Here is a 14141-nt window from a genome sequence, read left to right on the forward strand (position 1 = left end):
AGTCACGTGTTTTCCTTTCGCCCTGCCATTGGCAGGTTAAGCCCCATGAAATCTGAGTTAGCAAATGTTAAGCACGGGATTGATTTTTTTCGGAGGGGGAAGAAAGTACGTAATCACAATGCAATGGCACATTATCAAATTCATGTGGAATGTAGTAAAGAGCCTCCAAATGCCTCCAAATGCTTTCGAAGGAGCAGGGAGAGAGACCCCTCGCATCCTTCTCAAATAGTTTCTTTGCATGCGAACAAAGAAAAGTTCCAGTCATGAAAGAGAGGTGGAAAAGTGATGTTTGCGGGGAGGGGGGGCGCAGAAAAGGACCCAGCCATGAGCCACCAGTTCGGGCAGCGCCAAAGCGCCTACCAACCCCCCCACACACATACACCACTGAAAAAGAAGAGAAGGGGAGTTTAATTCCCCCCCCCAACAACCCCCTACAATCGATGCTTCGAAAACTGATGTGCCGTTCTCTCGGTGACCTGGATTTCCACACACACACAAACACACCCGCCAGTCCCTCTTTGCAAGCAACTCCGAACTTCCCTGGCAGCCTGCAACCCACGGAAACCCCTCCCCCCAGCCCTTCCATAAGTGATGCATTTTGAAAAACAAAATAGCGTTACATAGTTATATTGTTTTCGCGTTGTAATGCGAAATGAGTTGGGTTTTTTTTTTTTAAATTAATCCATTTCAGGAAAATATTGCATAATTTTCAAAAGGAGTAAAATTGCAGAAGTATGACAAAATAACTGGGCGGAATCATGGGCATGGAGTTATGTGGGTGTGTTCTGCACATAAAATTCCGAGCCTCGGAACCATAGCAAAAAAAAAGTTCTGGTATTTTGCCGATCTCCTTAATCCGGGGTGGCACGGCTTTGGAGGCGGGTCAAACTGCCGCCCCGGGTCAAAATGTGCGGAAACCAACATCTGCTCTGGGGGAAACACAGCGTTGGAGCCGGAGCAAAGGCTAATGCGGAATCACCCACAGCTGCACCAAAAATTAAAAGTGAGGTGATAAGATAAGACTATTTAAAAACAATTCCTTCAATCAAGGCAAGATAAAAGTTAGAAGACTGAAAACAACTTAGTGTTTTTAGGAGCGAAGAAACAAGTGTCTGCCTTCCTCCGAGTCTTCCTCCTCAAGACTAGTCACATAGGTATAATGGAGAATCAATCTGTGGGTATCTGTGGGCATCTGGGGCTCTGGAGGGGATTTTTTTAGTTAGATGCACCAACTTTTCAGCATAGCATCTGGTGCCTCTTCTCAAACCCCATCCCAAGTTTCAAAAAGATTGGACCAGGGGATCCAATTCTATGAACCCCAAAGGAAGGTGCCCGAATCCTCCATTAATTCAAATGAAGGAAAGGCATTTAAAAGGCATTTGGGGAGGGACGGTGGCTCAGTGGTAGAGCATCTGCTTGGGAAGCAGAAGGTCCCAGGTTCAATCCCTGGCATCTCCAAAAAAAAAAAAGGGTCCAGGCAAATAGGTGTGAGAAACCTCAGCTTGAGACCCTGGAGAGCCACTGCCAGTCTGAGAAGACAATACTGACTTTGATGGACCAAGTGTCTGATTCAGTATAAGGCAGCTTCATATGTTCATATAAGGAATGTGGTCCCTTTAAATGTGATGGCCAGAACTCCCTTTGGAATTCAATCATGTTTGCCACAATCTTGCTCCTGGCTCCACCCCAAAGTCCTCTGATATTTCCTGGGTCAGACTTGGCAACCCTAATGAGTGCAGAATCCTCAGCACATTTAATAGGAAGTCTCATTGAGCTTATCAGGCTTTTTTTCTGAGAAAACAAGCAGGATGGCAGGTTGAACAGCACATTTATCTGGACCTTGCTTAAAATTTGAGACATTCTGAGAAATTTCATTTTCATTTTGAGTATGTCTTTAATTCATGTCCTTGTTGGGAAGAAAATCAGAATGTTATGACTGTGCATCCCAGTGTCTGACAAGCCAGGCCACCTCTAAAGATAGCATTTATTTATTTTTAGAAAAGGCACAATGGCATTTTAAATGCCTTCTTTTCTAAGCCCATGCTATTATTTGGAGAATCTCACTAGCTCATGGCTGATTGATATGAGAACTATGAAGGAAACAATTTCCCACAAAGCAGAATACAGGAAAAAAAATATCTTCCAGTGTTCCTTTTGTACAACTATATTAAAAACCTGAGAATTGTAGCACAGACTGACAGTAAGGTTGGTAATATGGTGGTGTGATTGCTTTCCCTGCAGGTGAATAACATGTAATGTTTCTCAAAAGCTGTCCAGAATGATGTGCAGATTCACATATGGGGGCTTTGCAGTGACTAGAAATTGCATTGTGTTAGAAATGGCTGCTTGACTGAGGTTCCAGAGTTTTATATTCATCCTAATGGGCTCCATTGATGCTAAAAACAGCAAACCACCTGGTGTACCAAGAGAGCAGTGATGTGAAGCTAATACCAGACAAAGGCAATAAATTAACCCTGTGTTTCTTTTGCCCATGTTCAAGCCAGAGATAGCAGTATGTTCAGAAAGGCTAGCTGTAACAGAAGCAATGAACTAATGAATCACGCTGATAGATAGAATTGGTTGGGGATTCTTGTCTTCAAAAGGTAGTAATAAAATGTGACATTGTTTTCAGGAGTGCATATTTTTGCTAGGGCTGCTGATTGTACTGGTACACTATTCCTTCTCAGTTCCCAGTGTAGGTGTGGTATCAGAGAAGGCAGTGGTATTGTGGTGATATCTTTAAGTAGCCCCTGGAGGGAATTCAGGCATATGGAGTCTTTTGTGCCTCGGAGTACAGTTGTGGTGGTAGGCAAATGGTATGACATTGAGGATCCACACCGGAACTATATAATGAATTGCATATAATTATCATAATTTGACTATCCTTCTGATGAATATGACAGGTGGCAAAATATAGTTGATGGGCATAACTGCTGATATTCTAATTACCTCTTCCTATAAAATTCTAACCCTTGCCGTGAAATTTTTGTGGAAGCTGCCCCCCCTTGAATTAATGTATGTTTTTAGATGAGAGATAAAGAACAGTGAATTGGGGCTTCTTTCCCCCCATTAGTTATACTGCTTTGCATCCTGGTTAGAAGAATACTACCAGTGCAGTATGTTCATTATATATATATATATATATATATATATATATATATATATATATATATGTGCCATCAAGTCACAGCTGACTTATGGTGACCCTGTAGAGTTTTCAAGTCAAGAGATGAACAGAGGAGGTTTGACATTATCTTTCTTTGTGCAGTAATCCTAGACTTCTTTGGTGATCGCCCATCCAAGTACTCACCAGGGGCAATTCTGCTTAATGTCTGAGATTTGACAAGATTGGGCTAGCCTGGATGTAGGGCTGCTAATCCCCAGATAGGGGCAAGAGATTCCCCCGGTTTGGAGGCCTTCCCCCTGCTTCAGGGTTATCAGGAAGTGGTGGGAGAGGGATTTGTCTGCTCAGAACTCTATTATATTCTATGGAGACCAACCCCCCTAGGGTATAATGGAGAATTGATCCATGGGTATCTGGGGCTCAGCATTATAGCATTCAATGCCTCTCCTAAAAACACACCCCAAGTTTCAAAAAGATTGGATGAGGGGGTCCAATTCTATGAGTCCCCAAAGAAGGTCCCCCGCTTCATTATTTCCAAATGGAAGGAAGGCATTTAAAAAGTGTGCAGTCCCTTTAAATGTGATTGCCAGACCTCCCTTCAGAGTTGTTTTGCTTGTCACATCTTTGCTCCTGGCTCCACCCCCAAAGTCCCTAGATATTTTTTGAGTCAGACCTGGCAACCCTGGGTCAGCCAGGTCATTTGTTTTACTGAATTAATAATCATGCCCACACTTGTGCAACCCGGTTCTGTGGATGTACTCTGCTTTATTATTATTTATCTTTCTCTGCAAATGGGGACCCAAGGTGGTGTTCAACATTTTCCTCTCTTCCATTTTATCCTCTGATCAAGGAGGTAAGTTAGGCTAAGAGTGTTTAACTTGCCCAAGGCCATCATGGGGATTAGCATCGGACTCTCTGAGATCCTAGTCCATCACTCTAACCCAGCACCATGCTGGGCTCTTGGGACCTGTAAGTCCCTGAATGGGACTTATACCCAAGTAATCATTCTTAGGACACCCCATGCATCTTCACTTTACTAATTTCTGAGTAATCATATAAAGGAAGGACTGTTTGTGCACAAATCCTTCACAAACATTATCGCAGTTGCTTGCTGCACATTCCTCTGAGATACATCATTATTGCTCATATTTTATTTATTTATTTTATTATTTATTTATTTCCATAGATTTATAGGCCACCCTTTCCCATAGTGGGCTCAGGGCAGCTTCCAACACAATAAAACAATCAAATCAATTTAAAACAGTTTAAAATTAAGACAATTAAGCCACAGCTCACATTAGGTGGGGCGGCAAAGATGGCATTAACAGATCAATTCAGCTTGCTTGTCCCAACCTATGTGTTCAAATTTCAGCTATATTGGTTTCAATGAATCAGTACAGTGCAGTCGGTGCAAGGGGGGGGGGCATTTAAATGATAGGATGCCTGTCTGCCTCAGCCATAGGCCCAATGGAACAGCTCCGTCTTACAGGCCCTCCGGAATGGTAACAGATCCTGGAGGGCTCGAACCTACACTGGGAGCTGATTCCACTAGGTCAGGGTCAGGGCTGAAAAAGCCCTGGCCCAGGCAAGCCAGACGTTCCTTGGGCCAGGGATGGTCAGAAGATGTTGGCCGGTCGATTGTAGCGACCTCCGGGGCTCAATGGGGAGAGATGGTCCTGCAGGTATGCTGGTCCCAGGCTGAGCAAGGTTTTGAATGTCAATACAAAAATCTTAAAGCAGATCTGGTACTCAATTGATAGCCAGTGCAAACTGTGCAGCATTGGCCAACTGCTCGCCCATGCAGGCGATTCAGACAGCAATCGTGCTGCCGCATTCTGCACCAGCTGGAGCTTCCAGATCAGCTTCAAGGGTAAGCCTGCATAGAGCGAATTACAGTAGTCTAGTCTGGAAGTGACTGTTGCATGGATCACTGTAGCTAAGTCCTGAGGGGCCAGATAGAGTGCTAGTTGTTTGGCCTGCCGCGGATAATAAAAGGCAGATCATGCAACAGCTGTGACCTGGGTCTCCAAAGAGAGGGTGGCATCCAGTATCACACCCAAGCTCCTCACCTTCTGGGCTGGCACAGATCGGGGATCCAGAGTGGGAAGCCGGATCCCCGATCTTGGTCCCCCTGATCCAAGTACAGGACCTCTGTCTTAGATGGATTAAGCTTCAGCCGGTTCAGTTGCAGCCAATCGGCCACTGCTTCCAGCGCCTTGGTTAGATGATCTGGGGCAGAGTCTGGGTGAGGTCCAACCAGGTCTCAGATTCAGCAGAAGCTCACAAAAGCACAGCTCCTGAACCTTTCTGACATTTCCTCCTCTTCCCACCTAAATTGTTCATTGAATAGTGACAATCCCTGGATTAGGAGAGCAAGCAGCCAGCCAGCCACCAGGGGCTTTGCCATGCCCCCAGCAGCCCTCAATAACCCCTGGAGAAGCCCACACCATCCTTTCACCACTTCTTATGTGATTTTGGGCAGTGGGTGGCTTGCTGGTTTGGATGGAGGGGTGGGGTGACCCAAGAGAGCAAGGCCTGGTTTTCTAGCCAGCCCATGCAGGCCTTGCTCATTCGGGACTCTCCTTTCTTGCATGGGGTTGCTTTTGGTTGGGGGGGGGGCATATGCTAATGAGTTATGCTAATGAGCTCTACAAAATGACCCCTGGGTTCAACATACTGGACAAATAACCCCACTGAGAAGCAGGGACTGTGAGCACTCAACTGCTCTTGAATTCTCTAATTGTGCATTGTTGTCTATCTCTATGTGGTCTCAGGAGTTAAGGAAAGGGAATGCTGTGTAGGAAAATATTCAGACCTTTCTAATAAAATAGCTGCCCTAGACAGGGGTTCCCAATCCCTGGTCTGTGGACCGGTATCAGTCTGTGGCCTGTTAGCAACCGGGCCGTGAGTAGGCTTTCCAATCCCCATGTCCCAGTGGGGGATCCCCGGTTTTACAGGCTTCCCCCAGCCAGCTGGCTGGCAGCGGAAGCCCCGCCCCCACAACCACCATGCAGCTCTAGATCTTGGGCAGACTTGGAAACCTGCAAACAGGTCCGTTTCAAAATGTGTGTGTGTCTGTGTGCCTTTAAAGTTGAGCAGGAAGTACTTCATGGGAAGGGTCAGCAACACAGCCATTCGGCTTGTTTTGCTTTCATTTCAGAGCAACTGTGTGTGTGTGAGAGAGAGGGGGGGGGAAAGCAGCATAGCCCCTGTTCTTTTCAGATGTCATTGTGGAGGAACCAGACCCAGTAAGTATGTGTGTGTGAGAGAGACAGCTGCCAATCCCCAGGTTTGGAGCCCCCCCCCCCGGCTTTAGGGTCATCAAAAAGTGGTGAGGGGGGAGGGAAATACCTACTGGGCAATTATTCCCTATGGAGAACGATTCCCATAGGGAATAATGGGGAATTGATCCGTGGGTATCGAGGGCTCGGGGGGGGGGGCTGTTTTTTGAAGTAGAGGCACCAAATATTCAGTATAGCATCTAGTGCCTCTCCCCAAAATACCCCCCAAGCTTTAAAACGATTGCCCCATCCTTCATTATTTCCTATGGAAGGAAGGCATTTAAAAAGGTGTGCTGTCCCTTTAAATGTGATGGCCAGAACTCTCTTGGAGTTCAATTATGCTTGTCACACCTTTGGTTCTGGCTCCGACCCCAATGTCTCCTGGCTCCACCCTCAAAGTCTCCTGGCTCCACCTCAAAAGTCCCCAGATATTTCTTGAATTGGACTTGGCAACCCTAGCTGTGAGTTGTATAATTATTTTATTATATATTACAATGTAGTAGTAGTAATAATACATTGGATTCATATTCTGCCTTCCACTCTGAATCTCAGAGTGGCTCACAATCTCCTTTATCTTCCTCCCGCACAACAGTCACCCTGTGAGGTGAGTGGGGCTGAGCGAGCTCTCCCCAGAAGCTGCCCTTTCAAGGACAGCTTCTGAGAGAGCTGTGGCTGACAGAAGGCCATTCCAGCAGCTGCAAGTGGAGGAGTAGAGAATCAAACCCGATTCTCCCAGATAAGAGTCTGCATGCTTAACCACCACGCCAAAATAAAGTGCACAATTGTATCATCCTGAAACCATCCCCCTGCCCCCGTGGTCCATGGAAAAATTGTCTTTTACAAAACTGGTCCCTGGTGCCAAAAAGGTTGGGGACCACTGCCTTAGACAATATGTTTTGTATGTGTGCTTTAATCCACCCTGTAATGTGCCCTGAGCCCATTCAAAGGAAGGGCAGAATATAAAGTGAAATAATAAATAAATAATAAATTTTAGAACTGCTTTAAAAACTATGTTAATTATTTTGAATATAAGCAGCTGGGTACAATAAATAAGGCATCTCAGCTGAATGGAATTAATTACACCACTAGATGGAGGCATTTCCCAAAATGACCAGATAAAATGAATCTTGGACTAGAAGACAACAGCATCTTTTGATTCCAATTTATTCAAATTTTATGACATTAATTGTCTTGAAATTATGTCAGCTGAACTGGAACATGAGTTAGTGACTAGCTTCTTCTGCCTTTATGAATCAGATTTGCTCCAAATTGGGTCTGTTGATGATGATATTGATTTGTAGTAGCAACTACTCTTGAACTAGACACTCGGACAAGTAGTCAGATCAGCACCTCCCCATTTTGTTAGAACTACTTATCTCCCCCAGTTTTCAGAATTTTTTTAAAAAATGTATACGTTGCTATGTATATGAGTTATGCTAAAACACTCAGGATAATCTACCTCATAAAGCAACAATAAATTGAAATACATTACTAAAGGTGTTGAAACAGTGCTTCATGGCACCACTTTGCTTCAAGAAACACAGATCCTTATGCTGTTTGTTAGGGTTGGAAAGGAGCCCCATGGTGCAGAGTGGTAAAGCTGCAGTATTGCAGTCCGAGCTCTCTGCTCACAACCTGAGTTTGATCCTGGCGGAAGCTGAGTGCAGATAGCCAGCTCAAGGTTTGACTCAGCCTTCCATCCTTCCGAGGTCGGTAAAATGAGTACCCAGCTTACTGGTGGGAAAGTGTAGATGAATGGGGAAGGCAATGGCAAACCACACTGCAAAAAGTCTGCCGTGAAACATCGTGATGTGATGTCACCCCAGAGTCGGAAACGACTGGTGCTTGCACAGGGGACTATCTTTACCTTTTTTTAGGGTTGGAAAATACCTGGAGACTTTGGGGGCGGATCCAGAAGAGGGAGGGGTCTCAGCATGGTACACTGTCCTTAAAGGTAAACCCTTCAAAGCAGCCATTTTCTTCAGGGGAGCTGATCTCTGCCAGCTGGAGCTCAGTTATAAAAGTGGGAGATCTGCAGGCTCCACCTGGAGGCTGGCAGCCTTAATTTTGCAGAGTACATTGGTATCCACTATCAGCTCACACATCACATCCATATCCATGGGCTGTGTAAGATGTTGTGATTTGTGGTGAATTTAGTGTGAATCTATGTAAAAATCAAGTGAATTCAGGAGGATCCTTTTTGCAATTAAATGGTATGGTACTGACAGAAAGCTCTAGTGGATCTATTTATTGGGCATCCTGGGGACTTGGATGCGTATTTTATGGAATTCTATATAAAAACAGGGAAGACCTGTGGATCCATGTGCTGATGCCATAGCAAAGTCACAAAGCACTGAATGGTTTTCACAGTCAATCTATGGAAATGTGAGTTATGATTTAAAAAAGATTTCACCATCCCATTCTATTTATTAGTTGTTGTACACAGGTGGCCACGTTGGCCTTTTGTAGAATAGCAAGATTCTTAGAGTCCAATATTACCTTAAAAATCAACTGATGCGACGAAAGGAGCTTTGACTCTCAAAAGCTTCTACCCTAGAATTCTTGTTGCTCATTTTTAAATTGGGTCGACCGCCGATCTATATGATAATCGTGCTTTGGAGCCATGCTTTCGTGCCATATTTACGCCTGGGAAGTACTGACACGACTGACTAACGAACCAGGGTTGTTATTTTAGCTGCAGTACGCTACCACAGCTGCCCCTCTGGAATTTTTATCGAGTCTCTAAAGTAAAAGGCTAGGAAACCTCGACGACTTTGCCTCTGCTGCCATGGCGACGTATTACAAACCCCGCCCATTCCTTCCCCCTTTTCAGCGGACGGAAGGGCTGACAAAACTACAATTCCCACAACTCCTTACGTCAAGAGACAGCCGGCATATAAATGAACCGAAGTGACTGTCCAAAAGTGTCGCGTTAGGCAGGGCAATTTTACGGCAGAGAGCTTTATCGCTTCCGGTGGGCGCACTCAGAAGCTTGGGGCTGTTTTCGTTCTCGCTAGTTCGGAGACGTGACGGCTGCCGCTTTGCGATGCCAAGCAATCCATTGTGACAGTTCTCTCCGTCCCCCGCTCTCCGTCTCCCTCCCCGCCCGGGCCGAGCGGGCCCTCCCCGGCCTGTCGGGATGGAGGAGGAGAGCATGGAGGAGGAGGGCGGCGGCGGCGGCGGCAGCATCAGTAGCAGCAGCAGCAGCTACGAGGCCTTAATGGACGACCAAAACCACAACAACTGGGAAGCGGCGGAAGCAGCGGGAGGGGGAAGGGGCAGTTACGGCCACCAACCGCTGCGGCCTTCCTCGCCCTCCGCGGTGGAGTCCCGCGGCGAATGCGCTCACGGCGGGGCCCTGGACCCGCAGGAGGACTTCGAGATGCAGATGTTGTCCGAGCCTGCCTTTGGCCAAGGGAGGGGCTGCGAGAGGGCGCCGGGGAAAGGAGACGCCGCCGCCACCGTCGGGATCAACATCAACATCAACCCCTCCGCCTCCAAGTTCTGTGAGTGACCCCTTGGCTGCCCCTCTTCTCACCCCCCCCCCACTCCAGTCCGAGACGGCCTTCAGCGCGTTATCTCCCCACCCCACCCGCCGCACTCGTTTTATTTGGGGGTACTTTGAGGAGCGAATGCAGAACCCTGAACTGCTTTTAGCTCACCTACCTACCTGCCAGGGCCTCTAGTAAATTTTGTTGCTGCAACCTCCGTTTTCATCTTGCATAAGTGTTGGTTGTCAAACTTTGGTGGGGAGTTACTTTCTGTGTGTTTTGTCTGGAAGCTTCCTACTAATGCAGGCAAAGGGCAGGGCTTTTTTTGTAGAAAAAGCCCAGCAGGAACACATTTGCATATTAGACCACACCCCTGATGTCACCATTGCTTCACACAGGGCTTATTGTAGAAAAAGCCCAGCAGGAACTTACTTGCATATTAGGCCACACACCCCAACACCAAGCCAGCCGGAACTGCATTCCTGCTAAAAAAACCAAACCAAAACAAAAAATCTGTGCAAGGGGTTGAGTTTTGAACTCATTAATGTGTACTATGTATGTTGGTTACTGTCTCTTAAGGTTATATGTGTAACTCCTGCAGAGCACTATATAGGGACATATTGAGAAGTAAAGAATTGTAAGAAGAAAAAGTTCCAGATGGGAAGCCTTGATAAGCTTTTACATCAAACTCAAAGGGAATCCCTTGATCCTTTAAAAGCTAATAGACTTATCACATAGCCCTGTACAGATGTACGGTTACACTAGTAGAATGGCATACACTTCTGTGACTTAGAGCCCATTTAATTAGATCTATGAATAGTGTACTTGGTTGGCAGATATATGGGTATGTGAGAAGAAAAGGCTAAATGTGTGTGTGTCAAAAAGGCAACAAAATGGAAGAGGTACGGTCTGTGATGAAGAAGTTGAAAAGTAGATTTTTATACTCTACGTTAAGGTGTCTCAAAATGATTTACAGTCCTATTCCTTTTCTTGGCCCACAACAGGCACCTTGTGTGGTAGGTGGGCTGAGAGAATTTTGAGAGACCTGTAACTGGCCCATGGCCACCCAGTGGCTTTATGTGGAGGAGCTGGGAATCAATTCTGGTTCTCTGTATTAGGATCTGCGACTCTTAACTACTGTGCCACTCTGGCTCTCCACACTGTTCAGCCTTTCTTTGTAAAAAGTTTTAAGTTTGTCTTACATTTAAGTGTAGTGCCCATTCCCAGCAGTATTAATAGGTGCTAATGTATACTTATAACACAATCCAACCCTAAATATACAGCTTTAAATTATTCTTCAACATTCCACTAATGCGCACTGGTCAGTGCCAATTAAGTTTTGTTACCCTGGTGAGTCAGGGTGAGCCTCTTTGGCTGGTAACCTGGACGCAGGCACTTGGTGGGGGTAATGAAGAGAAAAAATTGGGGTCTGTACATGAAATGTGACTTCAGTCTCTCTTTCATAACTGGGATGGGACGGCAAGAGAACTCTCTCTTTTCTCCTGCCCTTATTTGGACATATAGGTAACTTCAGTTCATCTTTAATTTCCCCATTTTTCTGTGCTAGAAAACAAGGATCTTTCCACCATCATAGGTCTTCCAGTCCTTTTGAACATGTTGAGAGGAAGGGGAAGGACGGATCTCATTTCCTATAATCTGAGGTTTCCACCATGCTCTACCCTTTTCTTGCCTGTCCTGGTGTTTGATTCACACTTTCCTAGTTCTTATTTTAGTTTTTCTTCTGGATTATTGTTTTCTTTTCCTCCATCCCCAATTTTGTCTAATTGTCCAAAACATTTGCTTCCTTTCTGGTTGGAGAGCCCAGTGTTCTGTCCCCATCAAGACATTCTGAAATATTTTCTTCCTTCCAAGCACTGAAATGAGGGAAGTTCCTCTTCTTGACCAAAAAAGGTTTTAAGGGGAGGGGGTTACTTTTAAGGGGAGAGGGTTACTGGAAGTTGATTCTGTTTACTGCAGGGCTTTTTTTTGGGGGGGGGGGGGGGAGATGTGTTTTCCCTGTATAGTAAAATACTTCCCTCCATCCCTCTGCTAATACAGTAGATAATGTTTATTTTTAAAATGATCTTTTAATGGATAATATTGTGATGCGCTTGGGTTTTGAAGCTTGCTAGGAGATAATAATGGTTGCCTACGAAGGCCAGCTACAATGTATAATATACATACAGCTCTTGCATTTTATTGCCTCAGGCATTTATTTTTTCTCTATTCCTGTGTGAAAGAGAGAATTAAATCTGCCATCAGAGACATACTTTGTGTTCAGTGAAATGAGCTGTAATCCATGAAAGCCTGTGTCACAATGAATCTGTCTTTAGGCGGCTTCCATGAGATTTAAAAAATCTAATGTATAGTTGTTTAGTCTGTCTGTCCTTCTAAAGCACCTTGCTAGCGATCACCTTTTAAGAGAGTTCTATTATAAAGTCTTTAGATAGTGTTAAGTTCTCATTGCTGCTTTAAGTACAATTGGGCATGCATATCTTCTGATCTTGGTGTTAATTGCATTTGAATCCATTTAATAGCGATGATAGAGCCCCGTGGCACAAAGTGGTAAAACTGCAGTACTGCAGTCAGAACTCTCTGCTCACGACCTGAGTTCAATCCCAGCGGAAGCTGGTTCAGGTAGCCGGCTCAGGTTGATTCAGCCTTCCATCCTTCTGAGGTCGGTAAAATGAGTACCCAGCTTGCTGGGGAGGAAGTGTAGATGACTGGGGAAGGCAATGGCAAACCACCCCGTAAAAAGTCTGCCGTGAAAACGTTGTGAAAGCAATGTCACCTCAGAGTTGGAAACGACTGGTACTTGCACAGGTGACTACCTTTACCATTTTAATAGCAATGGTGGCCCTCTTACAGGACAAGAGACAAAGTTACATCTTCTGCTTGTATTCTTCTGCTTATGAGAGGAAAGCAGAAGAGTAATGGGCAGATCTCAGAGTTTTTCTGATGTCTAGGGAAGAGAATGAAGCAAGTTACAAATCTGGCTTCTCAGAGCTTCTGAAAAGCCTTTGCTTCAGCGCATTGCTTTGTAATAGGAGAGGTAAAGATTATTAATATGAGGGAAATTATGTTGAGGGAGTGATAAGATCTATTTGTTATACATCCAAAGTTGTCTGCTGTCTAAAGTGTTATAACAGATATCAGACTTCAGTGAAACTACTTGGGAGTAAGTGATTTGAAGGTACAATTACTTCGTTCTAGAATGATATTGTTGAATACATAAGTGCATGCCTAATTTTTTTTTGTCAAGCAGAAAAAAGGACTTTTTAAAATTTGCAGCTAACACACTTCATTTACAAGCAAAATTGAACCTCTGGTCTGTGATTAAGGGGCCAGTCTGCTGTTGAAGTTTCTTTTGTGCAAACTTCTCATATTTGTATTTACTTCATTTATACCCCACTTTTCTCCCAACATGACTTAAAGCCTTTTCTCCTTCTCCTTACAACATTTTATCATCACAACAAATATTATGAGTTAGGTTAGGTGTGTGACTGGCCCAAGGTCACCCAGCAGGCTTCCATGGCAGATTGGGGGATTCAAACCTGGTTTTCCTAGATCCCAGCCTGACAGTTTGAGAACCACTATACCTGACTACTTGTCTGAAACCTCACTGCAGCAAGATATATAAATATTTTACTTAGATCAGGAAACAGCTTGTCAACACTTTTCACATCTGTAAGTGTATGGTTGAGGCTGTATCTGTATTTTACTGCTGTACATCAATACTTCATTTAATTGGGTTCTCAGTGCAATAAAACAATGTTTCTTTTCTCTTGTAGTAATGAATGTTATAACAATAGAAGATTATAGGAGCACATATTGGCCAAAGTTGGATAGTGCCATAGATCAACTTTTAACTCAGAGTCCTGGTGACTACATCCCCATCTCCTATGAGCAAATATACAGGTGAGGAACTGTTTGAATAGTTCTGTTATGGATGGCTGTATTTAGTCTTCCATTTGTAATATTCTTAGGCACGGATATTCTGGCATTGGATCATAGTGCTTGAGTAGCAATATCTCTGGGAATTTTAAACGCCTTCATGTACTTGGTAGTATGGGCAACTGACTTCAAGTAAACTATAGTCTTATTGTAGTCTTGTAGCGTACATTAACAGCAAAAGAGGATTTTAAGCAAGAATAAGCCTTTTTCTGTTGGAGTATAGTACATATCATGCTTTGTAGATAATCAGACCATTTTTGAGACTGTTGTGGAGCCTCAACCAAACACAGC

The 14141-nt window shown here is 44.6% G+C and overlaps 1 protein-coding gene across 3 annotated transcripts in view; it reads left to right on the top strand.

Moving 5' to 3' along the window:
* Positions 1–9333: 9333 nt before the first annotated feature.
* The window catches only part of CACUL1 (CDK2 associated cullin domain 1), a 66552-nt gene continuing 61744 nt past the window's right edge, over positions 9334–14141 (top strand). For all 3 annotated transcript variants that reach the window (XM_060241538.1, XM_060241539.1, XM_060241540.1), the window contains exons 1-2: positions 9334–9911; positions 13688–13814. In XM_060241538.1, coding sequence (XP_060097521.1) covers positions 9545–9911; positions 13688–13814 — 494 coding nt within the window. In that variant the 5' untranslated portion in view covers positions 9334–9544. The remainder of the gene's footprint in view (positions 9912–13687; positions 13815–14141) is intronic.

This window comes from Heteronotia binoei, chromosome 6 (genome assembly GCF_032191835.1).
Source record: "Heteronotia binoei isolate CCM8104 ecotype False Entrance Well chromosome 6, APGP_CSIRO_Hbin_v1, whole genome shotgun sequence".
In the NCBI taxonomy this organism is placed as follows: domain Eukaryota; kingdom Metazoa; phylum Chordata; class Lepidosauria; order Squamata; family Gekkonidae; genus Heteronotia; species Heteronotia binoei.